Source organism: Mercenaria mercenaria, chromosome 8, assembly GCF_021730395.1.
Source record: "Mercenaria mercenaria strain notata chromosome 8, MADL_Memer_1, whole genome shotgun sequence".
In the NCBI taxonomy this organism is placed as follows: Eukaryota; Metazoa; Mollusca; class Bivalvia; order Venerida; family Veneridae; genus Mercenaria; species Mercenaria mercenaria.
Window position 1 is genome coordinate 36,964,204 of NC_069368.1, and position 17,527 is coordinate 36,981,730.

The 17,527-nt window shown below is 34.4% G+C and overlaps 1 protein-coding gene across 4 annotated transcripts in view; it reads left to right on the plus strand.

Annotated features, from left to right (window-relative positions):
* Positions 1 to 1,008: 1,008 nt before the first annotated feature.
* LOC123566574 (protein FAM227B-like) overlaps positions 1,009 to 17,527 on the plus strand; it is a 44,145-nt gene continuing 27,626 nt past the window's right edge. For all 4 annotated transcript variants that reach the window (XM_053549729.1, XM_053549732.1, XM_053549728.1 and 1 more), the window contains exons 1-7: positions 1,009 to 1,098; positions 6,323 to 6,388; positions 9,386 to 9,535; positions 10,431 to 10,529; positions 14,668 to 14,772; positions 16,156 to 16,282; positions 16,748 to 16,882. In XM_053549729.1, the coding sequence (XP_053405704.1) occupies positions 1,033 to 1,098; positions 6,323 to 6,388; positions 9,386 to 9,535; positions 10,431 to 10,529; positions 14,668 to 14,772; positions 16,156 to 16,282; positions 16,748 to 16,882 (748 nt within the window). In that variant the 5' untranslated portion in view covers positions 1,009 to 1,032. The remainder of the gene's footprint in view (positions 1,099 to 6,322; positions 6,389 to 9,385; positions 9,536 to 10,430; positions 10,530 to 14,667; positions 14,773 to 16,155; positions 16,283 to 16,747; positions 16,883 to 17,527) is intronic.

Below are 17,527 nucleotides of genomic sequence, written 5' to 3' on the forward strand. Positions count from 1 at the left end.
TGCTATGGACTCTTCCAGACAATAAAATTCTGCCATTCTCCTGCTGTAACCCCTAATGTTAAAATTTAAAGAAATAATTATTTAATGACTGTCAGCAAAAGATAGCTAATATAAAATAAATGCCTCAAAAATTGTGAATACACCTTGTTTCCTTATGTATAGTATTCACTTCCAAAACTTAGTCCTCTGCAACTTATGATAACATTAAAAAAGAGCTTATAACCATTATAAAGAGGTTTCCCAAGATGCTATCACCTAATGCTCCAATTGTCTGTGAGATTTTTTTTCCACCCATTTTTAAAAGACTGAAGAAAGTTTTAGTGTTTGAACTGTTTGTCAGCTGTCACACTTGTTATGTTACCATCTGCTGCTGTCTCTGGTTTCTTTTATCTTCATAAAACTTGGTCAGAATGTTTTTTATAATAAAGTGTTGAATGATTTCGAATCTGGGTCATGTGGGGCCAAAAATTAGGTCACTATGTCAAATCAAAAGAAAACCTTGTACCGGATATACACTCTAGAGGCCAGTTTCTTGCTCCAGTCTTCCCAAAGCTGTCGAAATGTTTGTTTTTATGGAATCTTGGACAACCACAAATATGGGGCATGTGGGTTAAAAAAAACTTGGTCACTAGGTCAAATCGAAAAAAATACCAGTACCACTCAAGATGCCATCTTAATCAGAATTGGTCATAATTTTTGTCTTTGTGACAAGTTTACACTGTTATGATGTGTTTCTCAGGTGAGCGACCTAGGGCCATCTTGGCCCTCTTGTTGTCACATATATGTATTCACATGGCAGCCAGAAGTTGGCTAATGAACATGTCAGAGTAAATATAAGCGTTAAGACTTTCTCATTACTTCAGAACTGTTTCGGCTGTTAAATCAGGTGGTAATTTATCAAAATAAATTGATCAAAGTACAAATTGGAAATTGTTTATTCGAAGAATTAAGTTGAAATGGCATATATTAGCTTAACTTATATCTCAAGAGTTGCATTAGATATGAGACAAGTTATATTTTGTTTCAGCATTTATGACAGAGGTGTCGGGGTCAGATGCAGTAAAATCCCATCACAGTTCAAAGGGACACAAAAGTTTGGTAGGTTTATTTTTAGCTCGATTATTCGAAAAATAGTCTAGCTATTCTACTCACCCTGGCGTCAGCGTCACACCTCGGTTAAAATTTTGCATGCATGTACATACGGCTATCATTTAAAGGCATATAGCTTTGAAACTTATTTTTTCTTTTTCTAGGTCAATTACCAACCTCACTGGGTCAAGTTCCATAACTCTGACATGTATTTTGAGCAAATTATGTCCCCTTTTGGACTTAGAAAATCCTGGTTAAAGTTTTACATGCAAGTTACTATCTCCAAAAGTAATGCAGATATTGAATTGAAACTTCACATGTGTCTTCGGGGTTATAAATCTAGTTGATAGCATCAAGTTCCATAACTCTGACCTGCATTTTGGCCAAATTATACCCCCTTTTGGACTTAGAAACTCCTGGTTAAAGTTTTGCGTGCAAGTACATACAGCTATTACTTAAAGGCATATATATTTGAAACTTATTTTTTATTTTTCTAGATCAATTACTAACCTCACTGGGTCAAGTCCCATAACTCTGACATGTATTTTGAGCAAATTATGCCCCCTTTTAGACTTAGAAAATCCTGGTTAAAGTTTTAAATGCGAGTTACTATCTCCAAAACTAATGCAGATATTGAATTGAAACTTCACATGTGCCTTTGGGTTATAAAACTAGTTGATTGCATCAAGTCCCATAACTCTGACATGCATTTTGGTCAAATTATGTCCCCTTTTGAACATAAAACTTTTGGTTAAAGTTTTGCATGCAAGTTACTCCAAAACGCAGATACTCAATTTAAACTCTATAGATATTTTAACATTTAGGGTAACGTTTACCTGCTTCTGGGACAATAATTGGACTAGTCGAGCATTGGCTGTCTTATGGACAGCTCTTGTTGGTTTAGGTCTGCCTTTGTATACTCCTTAAAGCGGTTTTAATTAAAATTGTGTTCATTATGATTGTTAAATTTGAAATCCAGTTCACTGCTAGTTTGAATAAAGTAATGGTAGACAACAGGAACAGTGCAGACAAAGTGCTTCTCAATTGATTAAACTAGTTGTTGTCATAGTGTAGGTTTGTATAATATTTATAGTTCGGTTTTGAGGTCAGCAATGTTTTTGTACTTTTAATAATGAAACAGTCTGTTATTTAGGTAATGTTATTCAGCATGATAGTGGTACTTGCCTAAATGAAGCAAACAAAATCATGCTGATTTCCCTAATAGGAATAAATTGAACTCACAAACTTCAAAATCAAACTTTAGCATAACTTGCTCTAGAGTAAGATGATAATTGTACCCCCCGACAACAAAGTTGTAAGGGGGGGTATACTGGTTTACTGTCCGTCTGTCCGTAGACGCAATCTTGTGCGCACCATCTCTCCTTATCCCCTTGACAGAATTTAATGAAACTTCACACAAGTGATCAGTACCAACAGTAGTTGTGCATGGGGCATGTTAGGTTCTTTTAGAAAAAAAAATTGCAGAGTTATGGGACTTTGTTTTTTTGTTACTATACTATATACATAGACACAATCTTGTGCGCACCATCTCTCCTCATCCCCTTGACACAATTTAATGAAACTTCACACAAGTGATCAGTACCAACAGTAGTTGTGCATGGGGCATGTTAGGTTCTTTTAGAAAAAAAATTTGCAGAGTTATGGGACTTTGTTTTTTTGTTACTATACTATATACATAGACACAATCTTGTGCGCACCATCTCTCCTCATCCCCTTGACACAATTTAATGAAACTTCACACAAGTGATCAGTAACAACAGTAGTTGTGCATGGGGCATGTTAAGTTCTTTTAGAAAAAAAATTTGCAGAGTTATGGGACTTTGTTTTTTTGTTACTATACTGTATACATAGACACAATCTTGTGCGCACCATCTCTCCTCATCCCCTTGACACAATTTAATGAAACTCCACACAAGTGATCAGTAACAACAGTAGTTGTGCATGGAGCATGTTAGGTTCTTTCAGCGACAAAAATTGCAGAGTTATGGGACTTTGTTTCTTGTTAACATACTATGTACATACAGTCTGCATATGCAATCTTGTGCGTGCCTAATCTACCAAACCCTTACACACAATTTAATGAAACTTCACACAAGTGATCAGTACCAACCCTAGTTGTGCATGGTGCATGTTACATTCTTTTAGATAAATATTATGCATAGTTATGGGACTTTGTTTTTTGTTACTATACTGTATACATACAGTCTATATACATACAGTCCACAAATTATGCAATCTTGTGTGCGTCAGATTGCAATGTACTGTGTCAGTGCATGCCGGGGGTACATTCATCACCTTTAGTGATAGCTCTAGTTAAGTTAGATAACATTAAACAGTGATATTATATAATGATTTTATATAATGATTTATTGCTTGTAGGAAGACAAATTCAATATGAAGGTACATGGTTATTGTGAATTAGTTGTTTAAACAGATATCAATGAATGTTTTCAGTTGAGTGTTTAATCATGCAGTAGGTGTGTTTGATATTGTAATAATGTATGGCAATTATTAACTGATTCATGTGCTGGCTTGTTGATAATTAACTGTGTTACAAATAATGCTTGTGATCAGCTAATTTATTGATGGTCATGCACCCCTGTTTGAAGAAATGAATCAAGAAATTAAAGGTTCTTGAAGAATACTTAAATTCTGAATATTAAAGAATCTGCCTGATAAAATTTCAGAAACCAAAACCTTGTTACTCAATTCACCTAAAGAATGTATGGCACCCATAAATTGATGAATATTTGCCCAAAATAGACATGCAGGATAACATTTTGCCTGGCTTGCTTGCAGAGAGTGAAGACATAGTCGTCCAAATGGCTATTCAATGTAATGTGCGTTGGTGCATTTGTCCGGATTTTTTTTGTCCAAACAATAACTTTGATACGCATGGAGCAATCTTGTTTATATTTGGCATAAATGTTTACCTGAATGAGAAGGAGTGTTATGTGCACACCCCAGGTTCCTATCTCAAAGGTCAAGATAACATTTCAAGTCTTCGAGATCAAAGGTCATGTCAGATCTTGTCTGGGCCATGACTTTGGCATGCATAAAGGAGTCTTGTTTATATTTTGCATGAATGTTACCCCAGGTTCCTATCTCAAAGGTCAAGGTCACAATTAGGAGTCAAAGTCATTTAAGAGCTTGTTAAGGCCATAACTTTAATAAGTATGGAGTAATCTTTTTTAGCTCATCTGATTTTTTGAAAAAAAATGATGAGTTATTGTCATCACTTGAGCGGTTGTCGTCGTCGGCGTCGGTGTCTGCGTCGGCGTTGCCTGGTTAAGTTTTATGTTTAGGTCAGCTTTTCTCCTAAACTATCAAAGCTATTGCTTTGAAACTTGGAATACTTGTTCACCATCATAAGCTGACCCTGTATAGCAAGAAACATAACTCCATCTTGCTTTTTGCAAGATTTATAGCCCCTTTTGTACTTAGAAAATATCAGATTTCTTGGTTAAGTTTTATGTTTAGGTCAATTTTTCTCCTAAACTATCAAAGCTATTGCTTTGAAACTTGGAATACTTGTTCACCATCATAAGCAGACCCTGTACATCAAGAAACATAACTCCATCTTGCTTTTTGCAAGATTTATTGCCCCTTTTGGACTTAGAAAATCAGTTTTCTTGGTTAAGTTTTATGTTTAAGTCAGCTTTTATCCTAAACTATCAAAGCTATTGCTTTAAAACTTGCAACACTTGTTCACCATTATAAGTTGACCCTGTACAGCAAGAAACATAACTCCATCCTGCTTTTTGCAAGATTTATGGCCCCTTTTGGACTTAGAAAATCATGGGTAGGACAATATTTCTATTACACAAAAAAAATCAGATGAGCGTCAGCACCCTCAAGGCGGTGCTCTTGTTTTTATTTGGCATAAATGTTCACCTCCATAAGACAGAGTGTCATGCATACTCAGGTCCCTATTTTAAAGGTCAAGGTCACACTTAGGGGCCAATGGTTATTATATGGTCAAAATACGTTTGGCGACTAATAGAAAAAAATAAGTGAATCAACGAAAAACTTACATTTTTAAATTTTAGGACTGTCACTTTTCTATTTGTCCGTAATATGCAATATTTTACAGTTTGTTATTATCAAATGAACATGTTGCATACTGCCTTTCCTGAAACAGACATGATTATTCCATAAAAAAGATGTAGTGAACCATAAATTGAAGGTCTGACAATTATTCGTAAACCAGCAACATGTTTACCAACAATCTTTGTCCAATACATGTTTAAATGTATTGTCCTGTTCTGTCCTGAACATAAAATATTCCCAAGAAGTTGTCCCTCTTTAAAAGGAATTCCATTTGACAATGTAAAGAAATAAAATAAACAATTTTCAAAATGTCTGAAAATGATGTTTAATCAAGTTATTCGAAATTTCAGCACTTGTACATTGTTGCAGACGCATCAAAACGAAGATTTGCAACATTTCTTTGCAAATGGTGAGATTTTAAAGGCACTACACTGTCCAGAAGGGTGACCCCTAAATTTGGTCCCTTTTTGGGAATTCAGGAATCCAACAGTTAATTGACAGTTGTGTTTTAGAAATTGTACTTATTTTATATTCTGTGCAATTTTTATGTAAAACAACTCCTTCTTTCTGTGATTTGGTGATGTTCAAATTTTAAAATGTCAAATATCCATTGAATCCTTAAATATATTATTGACAGTTCAAATCCTGGAATGAGAATTACAGTTAGTTCTTATATTTAAAATATATGGTTGCTTAGGCCAAGCATGTTTATCAAATATACTAATGCTAAATTAACTTTATCTTGGTTGGGCAATCTAATTTTAAAGATACTTTCAGTGAAAAATGATTCAAGTGCTCAGTGAACATAAATAGATTGTAAAGGATCCGATGTTATATAAAGCTTCATACATTTGTTTAACCACCTTTAAGACCCAATGAGTGCATTTTTGACAATGTTTTGAAAAATAGCAAGTAATGCTACAGTACAGTAACACAATAAGTAATATAAATGCAATAACATGTTTATTGTTGTTTGCAAACAAGGAAGCTAATATACCATTAGATGTTACAACAGTTAGTGCCTTTCTCTTTTAAAGGGAAATAATTGTTCAAAATATTGACATTATATGGTGATTTAAACCATAGTTACCTATCTTCCCATTAGATTATTAGATATTGTGATATTAATAATTCCTGTAAAATATAATTTCATTAAATGCAGTCAGGTATGATAACAAAGCTAACGAGTGGATTGGAGAAGGAAGGGGTGCGCATGGATATCATTTCGGTATTGTACTTGCACAGTCAGTTTATATCTGCAGTCAATGGTTATAAGCATATTGATATTAGTGGTTGCTGGATGCACATATTTTAAAGTCACATTTAAAATTATTGCTGTCTGTCACTAGTATTTCTGTATTTCATTTTGACTGAATTAATAAATAAGTTAAGTCACTGCTTTTATTAAGCATCTCAGTTTTTCATTTAATACTTACATGTAGAACAGAAAACATGTTATATTAGAACTTTAATGCCAGTTTTTGAAATGGTATTCACTTAGATTTGATGAAGATGAAAGGTACATGTAAAAACACTTCACTTCAAATTGTATGACTTCCATATAACAGTAGCATAATTTTGGTTTCAGGAGTAGAAACAACACATAATATCTTTGTTTTAAGAGTATTTGGTTCACACTTTTATTTTAATTTATATGTTATATCAGTGATATAGCATGGTATTCTGTGTAGGGTATATACGTTATATCAGTGATACAGCATGGTATTCTGTGTAGAGTATATATGTTATATCAGTGATATAGCATGGTATTCTGTGTAGGGTATATATGTTATATCAGTGATACAGCATGGTATTCTGTGGAGGGTATATATGTTATATCTGTGATACAGCATGGTATTCTTTGTAGGGTATATATGTTTTATCTTGCCTTCTACAAGTTTCTTGCATTTCTGTTGGTCAATAGACGTCACGTGGAGACAGGATATATTCCATATCCTGCTAGTATATTTCAGATATGAATTTTGATCAAAACAAAATGGCTGCCACACTGCTGGCGTAATTGAATCAAGTCAGATTATTTATTAGCTCCAACGATAGTATCGTTTCCGAGAGTAAATTTAGTGTTTTCTTGCCGATTTCATTCTATATTTAAGTTGAGGCTCATGAAGTTTGACAAAATTAGCCGTAAAAGCGGAATAACTCTGTAGGTTATAACACACTAAATAGTTGTTGTTCTCTATTCTATATAAAATTGACATATTTCCAATGACCGCAGCACACATCAGGACCCATTTTAAATGTCTGTAACTTACATTTTCTTGAAGAATATTGTCAGTGCTAACTAAAAATCAAAAGAAAAGTGGGGGTCATGTTTGATGCAAGAAAAATAATTTCAGTCAAACACACAAACTGCAAAATCAGCTAAAAAATGAGACCACAAATTATACTGGTGGTGTATGATCTACGTTTCCATGAAAATTTTTGTCATGTTGTTATTTCATTATGAAAATGCTACCTACATGTCAAGCATAGATCTGTCATGTGATTTTAGCAAAAAAATTGCAAAGAAAATAAGGAAAATAGCTCTGCAGAGCAAAAAAACTGAGGACTATTTGTATCCGCCATTATGCGACTACCATTTTTTTTTCGCGCCATTTTTCTATTTAATGTCTGTATGCCTGTATGGGATAATGGACGTTGAAATCTTGTTTTGGAAGTTAAATAGTTAAATCATCGTGAAATAAAGGAATTGACATAATTTGTTACTCAGCAGTTTGTTGTAGGATCATTTACTCTACGTGCAAGATAAATGATTTAACAAGAAACGGGATGAAAGCCGAAGTATCAAGACATTTATGACATCGTGATATCCGGTAACTTTCGAAGGGATGGAACAAGAAGTTTTTTAGTGTTTCTAATCTAAACCAGTTCATAACCTGTGTAAATGAGCTTTTGTGTTTTGTGATTTAACCAAAACACAGGTCATTGTGCATTTTATGGCTGGTGTAAATCAACTAGTGATGACCAAACAAATGATTTGTAGGATTCCAGTCTGCACTGTAAGTAGCTTTGTTAATTTACAAAATGTGTTGATTATAGCATATAAGTAAAGGGTAGTCGGCAAGATAAAATCGTTACACTGCTTGTTGGTGACAGGATACGGGATATACGCTGTCTCGAAAATCCATATCAGGCTCGAGCTTCGACACGCCAGATATGGATTTCCCCAACAGCGTATATCCCATATCAGTGTCACCAGCAAGCAGTGTAACTAATAATATCAGTGATACAACATGGTATTCTGTGTAGGGTATATATGTTATATCAGTGATATAGCATGGTATTATATGTTATATCAGTGATACAGCATGGTATTCTGTGTAGGGTATATATGTTATATCAGTGATACAGCATGGTATTCTGTGTAGGGTATATATGTTATATCAGTGATACAGCATGGTATTCTGTGTAGGGTATATATGTTATATCAGTGATACAGCATGGTATTCTGTGTAGGGTATATATGTTATATCAGTGATACAACATGGTATTCTGTGTAGGGTATATATGTTATATCAGTGATACAGCATGGTATTCTGTGTAGGGTATATATGTTATATCAGTAATATAGCATGGTATTCTGTGTAGGGTATATATATTATATCAGTGATACAGCATGGTATTCTGTGTAGGGTATATATGTTATATCAGTGAAATTATTAGCGTGGTATTCTGTGTAGGGTATCTGGTGCTGCAGTTGCATTTCTGTACTTTATACACATTTTGAAAAATGTTCTGTCAGGAATTGATATGTGCAAATTTATTTTTATGTGTAAAAAGATTTTATAGGTGTTACACGTATCTTGGAAATGTTTATTTATTTATCATTATTATTGTTACACCACATTCATATAGAAGTTTGCTTTGAAGTTTAAAAATTTTGAAATATATGGAAATGGATACTGTGAGATCATTGGTGGTGGTGGACTAATGTTATAAATTTTATTGTTGCTTCAAGGAACAAAATCAAAGAATTTAATAAACAAATGTAATGCCAATTTTTTTCTGTCTATGAAATGTGAAATGAAATAATAAGAAGCTATTTTGACTGAAATTTAATGATTTCTTAGGAGTTACATTTTAATACACTTGCTGTTGTTTTTTACAATGTGTTGATGATAATCAGAAGCTCATTTCATTTGTTGTTGTTAGACATCTACAGATTAAACAGTTTATTCATCATTTTTCTTACATGTATTTCTAGGATTTTGTAGACTCTCTGATGGAAACACGCAAGAAAAGCTTGGAATATTGTCAGTTCCCAGGATTCAGACATGGAGAACTGATAGAGTTACCTGGACAACTAGAGTCTCCACCCATATTACATAGAGTTACCAAGGCACAAGATTTTAATGTAAGTTTAATATAAATAGCAGTGAGTTACATCATATACAAACACTTTTGATAATTCAGTATGTCAGTTGAAAATTATGAGCTCAGTCCCTTGGCAGCCAGTGTTCTAAAAGATTATTTGATAGAAGTCATTCTTCCTCTACCACATATTCTTGCTGGGAAGTTGCCATTTATTTGTGGAGAACAAGTAAGTATTGAAACCAGGTAAGTATTGAAACCAGAAGTGATATCTGCAATATTGTGTTGTTAGGAACCTAAACTGTATTGAAGATCAGTACTGACCAATGTCAAACAAGCAAACAAATATACATATATTATGCTCATATATTTTAATGTATTTCTTGTAACTTATGATAGCTTTCATCCCATGATAACTGACATAAAATTTGTGAATTCATTCTTGTTTGATTCAAATTTTATACATCAACAGTTTAAGTTAACATTTAATGATAAAATGTTACAGTGAAAGATGCACACAGTATATCTTGAAGTTTCTGAACAATCAGTACTTCCTGTTATTTAATTGTGCCTGCTGGTAATCATTTAGAATTGACACAAGTTCATTGTTATACACCCCCTCTTAAGAAGAGGGGGTGTATGTGTCAGTCTGCATGTTGTTTGGTCACTAGTAATGAAGCAGTGTCAATGCAGTATTGCTCTAAATTTGATATAATAGTGGGGAACTGTGCTATAACTAGTACAGTTACTTTGCTATTACAGAAACACTTAAAACAGTGTTATGTAATTTGTATTAATTATTGTACTTACTTGTATCTAGATCTTCCAAAGAACTGGAAGTTCATGGTGGCCAATTTGTTATTTGAATAGCAATTACTTACCAATTTAATTGTCATTCCAAATTTAGCTAAGTTTTATGTTTTCATTATTTTTTACAGCCAGGATTTAAAAAGTTTTGGAAGAAGTTATTTCTATCCGAAGCCTCTGTTGCAGTGATGCAGGATACATTCTGGTGGTTCTTTCTCCACAAGTTCGATGTAAGTACACAGAAGTGTACAATTTTATGACCAAGTTCAATTTTTGTTATTTTCTTTACTAATTCATACACCTGTATGTGGTTTTACTGCTCCCTCATCCCTCTCCCCCATTTTTCGACTTAGCAGTTTTTGTTTAACCCTTAGCATGCTGGCGGGAAGTGATTCACCTTTGGATGTGCAGGCTGATCATGGTCTGCACAGTTCGCTATTCAGTCAGTAAATTTTCAGTGAACACCCCTTCAAATAATAAATGGTATTGCCCAAATAGAATGATGGACCATTCCATTTTAAAAATTTAGTGGGCTAAAGGTTAAGTTTTTGTATGTAAGCTGGTTTTTCAGTATCCACTAATTAGAATGTATTGACACCTTGCACACTTGTTCACTGTGATGATTTGACATGCATTGCGTATGTTTGATAACTTTGCTTGCAATTTTTAGCTCATATGAGCATGAAGTGCTAGCTAGGGATGAGTTGTAACTCATCATCCGGTCTTCATCCCTCTGTGTGTTGTCCATCTTGCATCCCTCCATCCACACTTTTTAGCTCGACTATTCGAAGAATAAGTAGAGCTATCCTACTCACCACGGCGTCGGCGTCGGTGTCGGCGTCGGCGTCGGCGTCACACCCTGGTTAAGTTTTTCGTACCAGTCCACATTTTGACAAAGTCTTTTGAGATAAAGCTTTGAAACTTTCAACACTTGTTTACCATCACCATGTCCAGTTATAGGCAAGAGTACATAACTCTGTCAAGCATTTTGACTGAATTATGGCCCCTTTTGACTTAGAAATCTTGGTTAAGTTTTTCGTACCAGTTCATATTTTGACAAAGTCTTTTGAGAAAAAGCTTTGAAACTTTCAACACTTGTTTACCATCACCATGTCCAGTTGTTGGCAAGAGTACATAACTCCATCAAGCATTTTGGTTGAATTATGGCCCCTTTTTGACTTAGAAATCTTGGTTAAGTTTTTCGTACCAGTCCACATTTTGACAAAGTCTTTTGAGATAAAGCTTTGAAACTTTCAACACTTGTTTACCATCACAATGTCCAGTTGTAGGCAAGAGTACATAACTCCATCAAGCATTTTGACTGAATTATGGCCCCTTTTGACTTAGAAATCTTGGTTAAGTTTTTCGTACCAGTTTATATTTTGTGTAAAGTGTTTGACATATGGCTTTGAAACTTTTATATCTTGTTCAGTATAATAGTCTCTATCAATAGGCAAGAGTACGTAACTCTCTCGTCTTTTTTGGCTGAATTATGGCCCTTTTTGAACTTGGAAATTGGTTTTGTTTTATATATGTCCATGTTTTGTCAAGACTATTTGACATTTTGGCTTTTAAACTTTAAACACTTGTTTATCATTATGATTTCAATCTGTAGGCAAGAGTACATAACTCTGACAACTATTTTGACTGAATTATGGCCCTTTTTGGACTTTGAAATTTGTTCAGTTTTTTTTAACAAGTCAGCGTTTTGTCAAAACTATTTGAACTGTGGCTTTGAAACTTTTAACACTAGTTTATCAACATGATTTCCATCTGTAGGCAAGAGTACATAACTCTGTCAACTATTTTGACTGAATTATGGCCCTTTTTGGACTTGGAAATTAGTTAAATTTTTCATATAAGTCCATGTTTTGCCAGACATATAACTTAACATATTTGCCATCATGGTCACACATTGCCAGTTAGTGCAAGACTAATCGAAATCCACAAATACAGGAACATTTTTTGTTTATCCATTTTTTTGTTTAGTCTGAAAAACTATGGAAATATTTTGACCCCATTCTTCAATCAATTCTTCGAATAGTCGAGCGCGCTGTCATCCGACAGCTCTTGTCTTCAAACAACATCTCTGAAATAATTTGATGAAACAACATCTCTGAACTAATTTGATGGAAGTTGATGAAACTTGGCCTGGATGTTTCTTGGGTGGTTCTCTTCCAAAGTTGTTCAAAACGGTTCTGCTTGGTTGCAGAGCTAAACAGAAAAATTTTCAAAAGACATCTCCTCCAAAACAGTAGGTTAGATTTTAAAACAATCTGACTAAAGTACATCTCCTATTACACTATGCTAAGAATCTGAACATGAGCTATTGATAGCCTCGTTCTGACGACCCTTCCGCTAGCCAGTCAAAAGCTAACTTGCAACATTCTGCAAGCTTAAAAAAGCCTTGGTTTTTGATATCTACAATTCTTATGTCGTAAGATGTCAGATAGCCGGTTAGCTCAGTCGGTAGGACACTTGCTGTAAAAGCGAGGGGTCCCGGGTTCGAGCCCTGGACTGACTGCAAATTTTTCTTACTCTTTGACATTCGAACAAGTCATCTGATTGGTTAAAATAAAAAAAAGATTTGCGAATATAAAAATAGCAATATTGGAAATCCAAAATATACAGAAGACGAATGTGAATGGGTCATTCTCAGATCTTCGTTTAGAAGATCAAGTACTTTAGTCAGATTGGATTTTAAAATAATCTTCACAAATGGTCCTTATATAACCTTCTGCCAAGATTGTTCAAATTATTTAGATTCGTCAAAAAACAGCCAGGGGGCGTAGTCACTTTTCCCTATATTTATATAGTGGAAACTTAAAGAATCTTCTTTTAAGGAAGTGCAGGCCTGACTTTAAAATAATTTCACACAAATGGTCCTTGTGTGTCCCCCTACCAAGATTGTTTAAATTATTTTGGTTTGTCAACATGGCTGCCTGAAGGCCTGGAAACTTTTCTCCTTATGTATATAATGGAACCTTCTAAAATATTCTTGTATGAAACTGCTGACTAGATTTTAAAATAATTTCACAAAGATGGTCCTTTTGTGATCTTCTGCAGAAAGTGTTCAAATTATTCAGATTCGTCAAAAAACATAGCTGCCAGAGGGTGTGGTCACTTTTTCCTATCGGTATATAGTAGAAACTTTCTTGTATGAAACAGCTGGCTTGATTTTGAAATAATTTCACACAAATGGTCCTTTTGTGACCTTCTACCCAGATTGTTCAAATTATTTTGATTTGTCATAAAACATGGCAGTCAAGGGGCATATTGTCAGTTTTCCCTATATATATATTTTGGAAACTTAAAATAATCTTCTTGTCAGAAACAGCAGGCCCATTGAATTTAAAATAATTTTATACAAATGTTTCTTTGGTTACCATTTACGAAGATTGTACAAATTCTGTTTCGTCAAAAGTGGCCGTGGGAGGGTGTGGTCACTTTTCTCTGTTATGTATGTAGTGGAAAAATCTTCTTGTTTGATATGTAGTGGTCCTAGTGGAAAATCTTCTTGTATGATATTGTCATATCATATAGTTTTGACTATCAACAGGCAGGCCAATCAGTAAGTGTGTCATATGTTCTTCTTGTTGTATAAAATAATTTTCTCTAGGTCAGTTTTTCTGCTATAATGACTGTAATTACAAGTTGATAATAAAAAAGTTATGGGTGAGAGTTTACACATACAGTCATTCTTTAGTGTGTTATTAAAAGGTACATACACTTGTGACTATAAAAAGATTGATTATAGCATAATAACTTGTCTGAAGCAGCCTGTTGACACACAAGTTGTTGGTTCCCTACTGTCCTACAGGTAGCTGATTCCCTTACCTGCCCCACAGGACTGTCCTAAAGATGATTCTCTGCATCCCCAAAAGTTGCATGTGGCATAGTAACTTGATGAAACAGTCTGTTGCCCAACAAAATTATGTTGCTAGTTCCCTCCTGCCCTGCATGTTGGCAGTTCTATACAGCCTCATGGATTGCTCACCAGATTCCCTTAACTGCTCCACTGCTTGCTTGTTATCAACTGCATCATAGCTGTAAATTGTCAACTGCATCATAGCTGTAAATTGTCAACTGCATCACAGCTGTAAATTGTCAACTGCATCACAGCTATAAATTGTCAACTGCATCACAGCTGTAAATTGTCAACTGCATCATAGCTGTAAATTGTCAGCTGCATCACAGCTGTAAAATGCAGTTTGGATTGAAATTTAAACACAGTCTTCACAAACATTTTATTAGCTGGTGCCTAGAATACTAGTGAGAAATTCACAAAGCAAAATTTACTATTATTAGTGTAATGGATAGATATGTATGATGTGTTGTTATATTTTATTTATATTTTTTCTGTTTCAGACAAGCAAACCTATAGACAAAAATTTACTGTATGACAGGATAGCTGACAGTTATGTTGCCTTGTTTACAAGTATCAATGAAGATGTCAAGGACAAATTTCTTATGGTAAAGAGACTATTTTTGTAATGTTTGTTTCTAACTTTAATTTTGTACAAGTGAACATTGAAATTTGGTAAAAATGTGCATGATTTTATTTTTTAAATGATATATAAATAATAAAGGTAAGCATATTAAGGGGACATTGACTACCTGAGAAAAGTGGCTTTAATAGATGTTTTCATTTTTCAGTGGTCATCAGTATCCCATATAATCTATTGCAAGCAGGTCGGAGTTATTTTGCAAAAGATTGCATCCAAAGATGTTTACCAAACGAAAAAGTTAGCAAAATACTTCAGTAGCAACTTAGTTTGTTTTCTTTGACAAATGAAGGACTAACTATTAGATGGTACTCATACCCCTATAAACAGTGTTAAGGAGGCGGTATACTGGAGTCACCATGTCTGTCCATCCTTCCATCAGTGCACCTGTGATAACTCTTGAAAGGATGGAGGGACTGAGTTCATTTTAGGTACACAGGTACTTGATTATAAAATGCAGCCTAAATTTGATTTTGCTTGTAATCTTTTGGTGGAGTTGTGGCCTCGTTCCAATTTAAAATTCAGCATATTGTTCATTTATTAACTCTTCAGAGGGTGATTGGATTGAAACCATTTTTGATGTAGTCTCAGGTACATGGTTATAGAATGCATAAATGGTTTAATTTAAAGGACAATCCACTAATTTTTGGCAAAGATTTGGTCCCTTTTCAGCTTTATATTTTGCAAAATATCAATACCCATTTGGTAACTTTGAAGGCATGAATGGCTTAAGTATATTTTTTGTTCACAGGTATATGTTTATAAAATGCAGGCTGAACTTTGTTAACAGTTATAATCCACAAATTTCTGGTAGTGTTATGATGCTTTTTTCACTTAAAATTTAGTTGTCTGTTCAGTTACTCTTGAATGGATGAAATTCATTTTAAGTAAGCATGAATATGATCATAAAATACAGGTCAAGTTCAGTTTTACTTGTAATCCAACAATTTTTGACTTTATTTACTTAAGATTTTGCAAAATGTTGATGTTTATTCAATAACTTTTGAAAGGTTGAATGAATTGAATTTGTATTTAGAACATTGGTATTATGTTTACAAGATACAGGCTACGTTCAGTTTCAGTTGCAGTCCACCAGTTTGTGGCAGAGTTATGGCCCCTTTTTGATTTAAAATTTGTAAAACAGGTCTTTGTTTGTACAGGAAGGAAGTATTATTGGGATATTATTTAGTTTGCCAAAAGGCTGATAGTCCTAAATGTTTTTAAAAATGTTGCAACTGTCATGAAGAATTGTTGTTATGTGATGTAATTGGAAACACTTGTCCGAATGGAGTTTTTTAAACAAGTAATACACGGAATGTAAGTGGAATGTTAATTTTGTTTTCTGTTACAGGCTTATCCTGACTGTCTAGCACAGGCTGTATTCTCAGCGTACTGGGAGGCCTTTCCAGAATCACGTACAAAGTTTGATGACAACTTGCGTCAAGATTTAGTCAACACTATCAGTGAATGGACAACAGGTTTGAGTCTGCACTTCCTGTTTATAACTGAGAATAACTGAATGATGAAATTCAAAATGTACACATATGCAAAGATTTGCCAATATCAGAAGATAAGAACATGTAGACAGTTGCAGTCTATGATGATTTTCTTGGAAATGTAACATCCTTTATAACACATATAGAATGTAACAATTACATATTAAACAGCGATAGGTGCCATATTGAAGTCTTATATAGAAGTTGATCATTTACTCTCCATAATAAGATTGTCATGTTAAAAATGTAACTGCAGAAAAATACACTACAGTAAGACACCGTATGCTCGAATTCACAATGAGTTAAATGCTCATATAGGATTTGAACTGGCTGAAACAGAAATTGTAAGGATAATGGCTGGAGACAACAGGGATTGCGGGACAGCCCTGGTGCTTAAGTAATTGATTGTAGAGCAAGTGGTGTTCTTACTGTAACTTTTACATCTAGGTGTGAAGCCAGTGCCAGGTAGTCACAAGTCCTGGAAGGTGCGACGGTTGCAATCTAAACCTCCTAAAGGTCTCGAGAAGGAGAACACAAAAACTGCTGAACAGATGATGCATGCTGCCGCTCTCAATAAAACATGTAAGTATAGATCATATGAGAATGTAGTCCTGGCTTCCAAAACTCTAAATGCCACTTTTTTATATTTTTGTGTTTTTTTCATAGTTGCGGCTTTAGAGTTTTGGACCAGGCCTACTATGAGTCCATACCAAAATAAAAAGTTGTCCAACTTTTTGATGCAAACGTAGTCAACTGAAATTTTGAACGAAGACGTATGGGTATCTTGATAAAGTAATCACTTCTACATCAGTTAACACCATTAATCAAATTCTGCAAGTAAATCTTACAATAAAATCGCCGATTTTTACAAGTCACTGTTAGATCAGCATCATTTCGGCGGCCATTGTTGAATAGCTACAACGAGATTCTTGCATGACGTAACCGCGCGAGCCGCTAAAAATATACATGTACAGCACCTTGTAAACAAAAGAAATGATTTATACATACAAGTTTTCTTAAGGATTTATCTATGAAAGTAATAATTCAAATCAATTTCAATAAAAAATAACCATTTTCCCAAGTTTTTTTGCCACCGGGATGCTGATGCAACTTCAGATGCGAAGCGGCACATGTAAGTGCTCTCTTAGCGGTTTCTGCGGGTGAAAAGTCAGTCTCGTATTTCAGAGGAGCAAGATGGCGGCGTAGAGTAAACGTTTCAGACCAGTT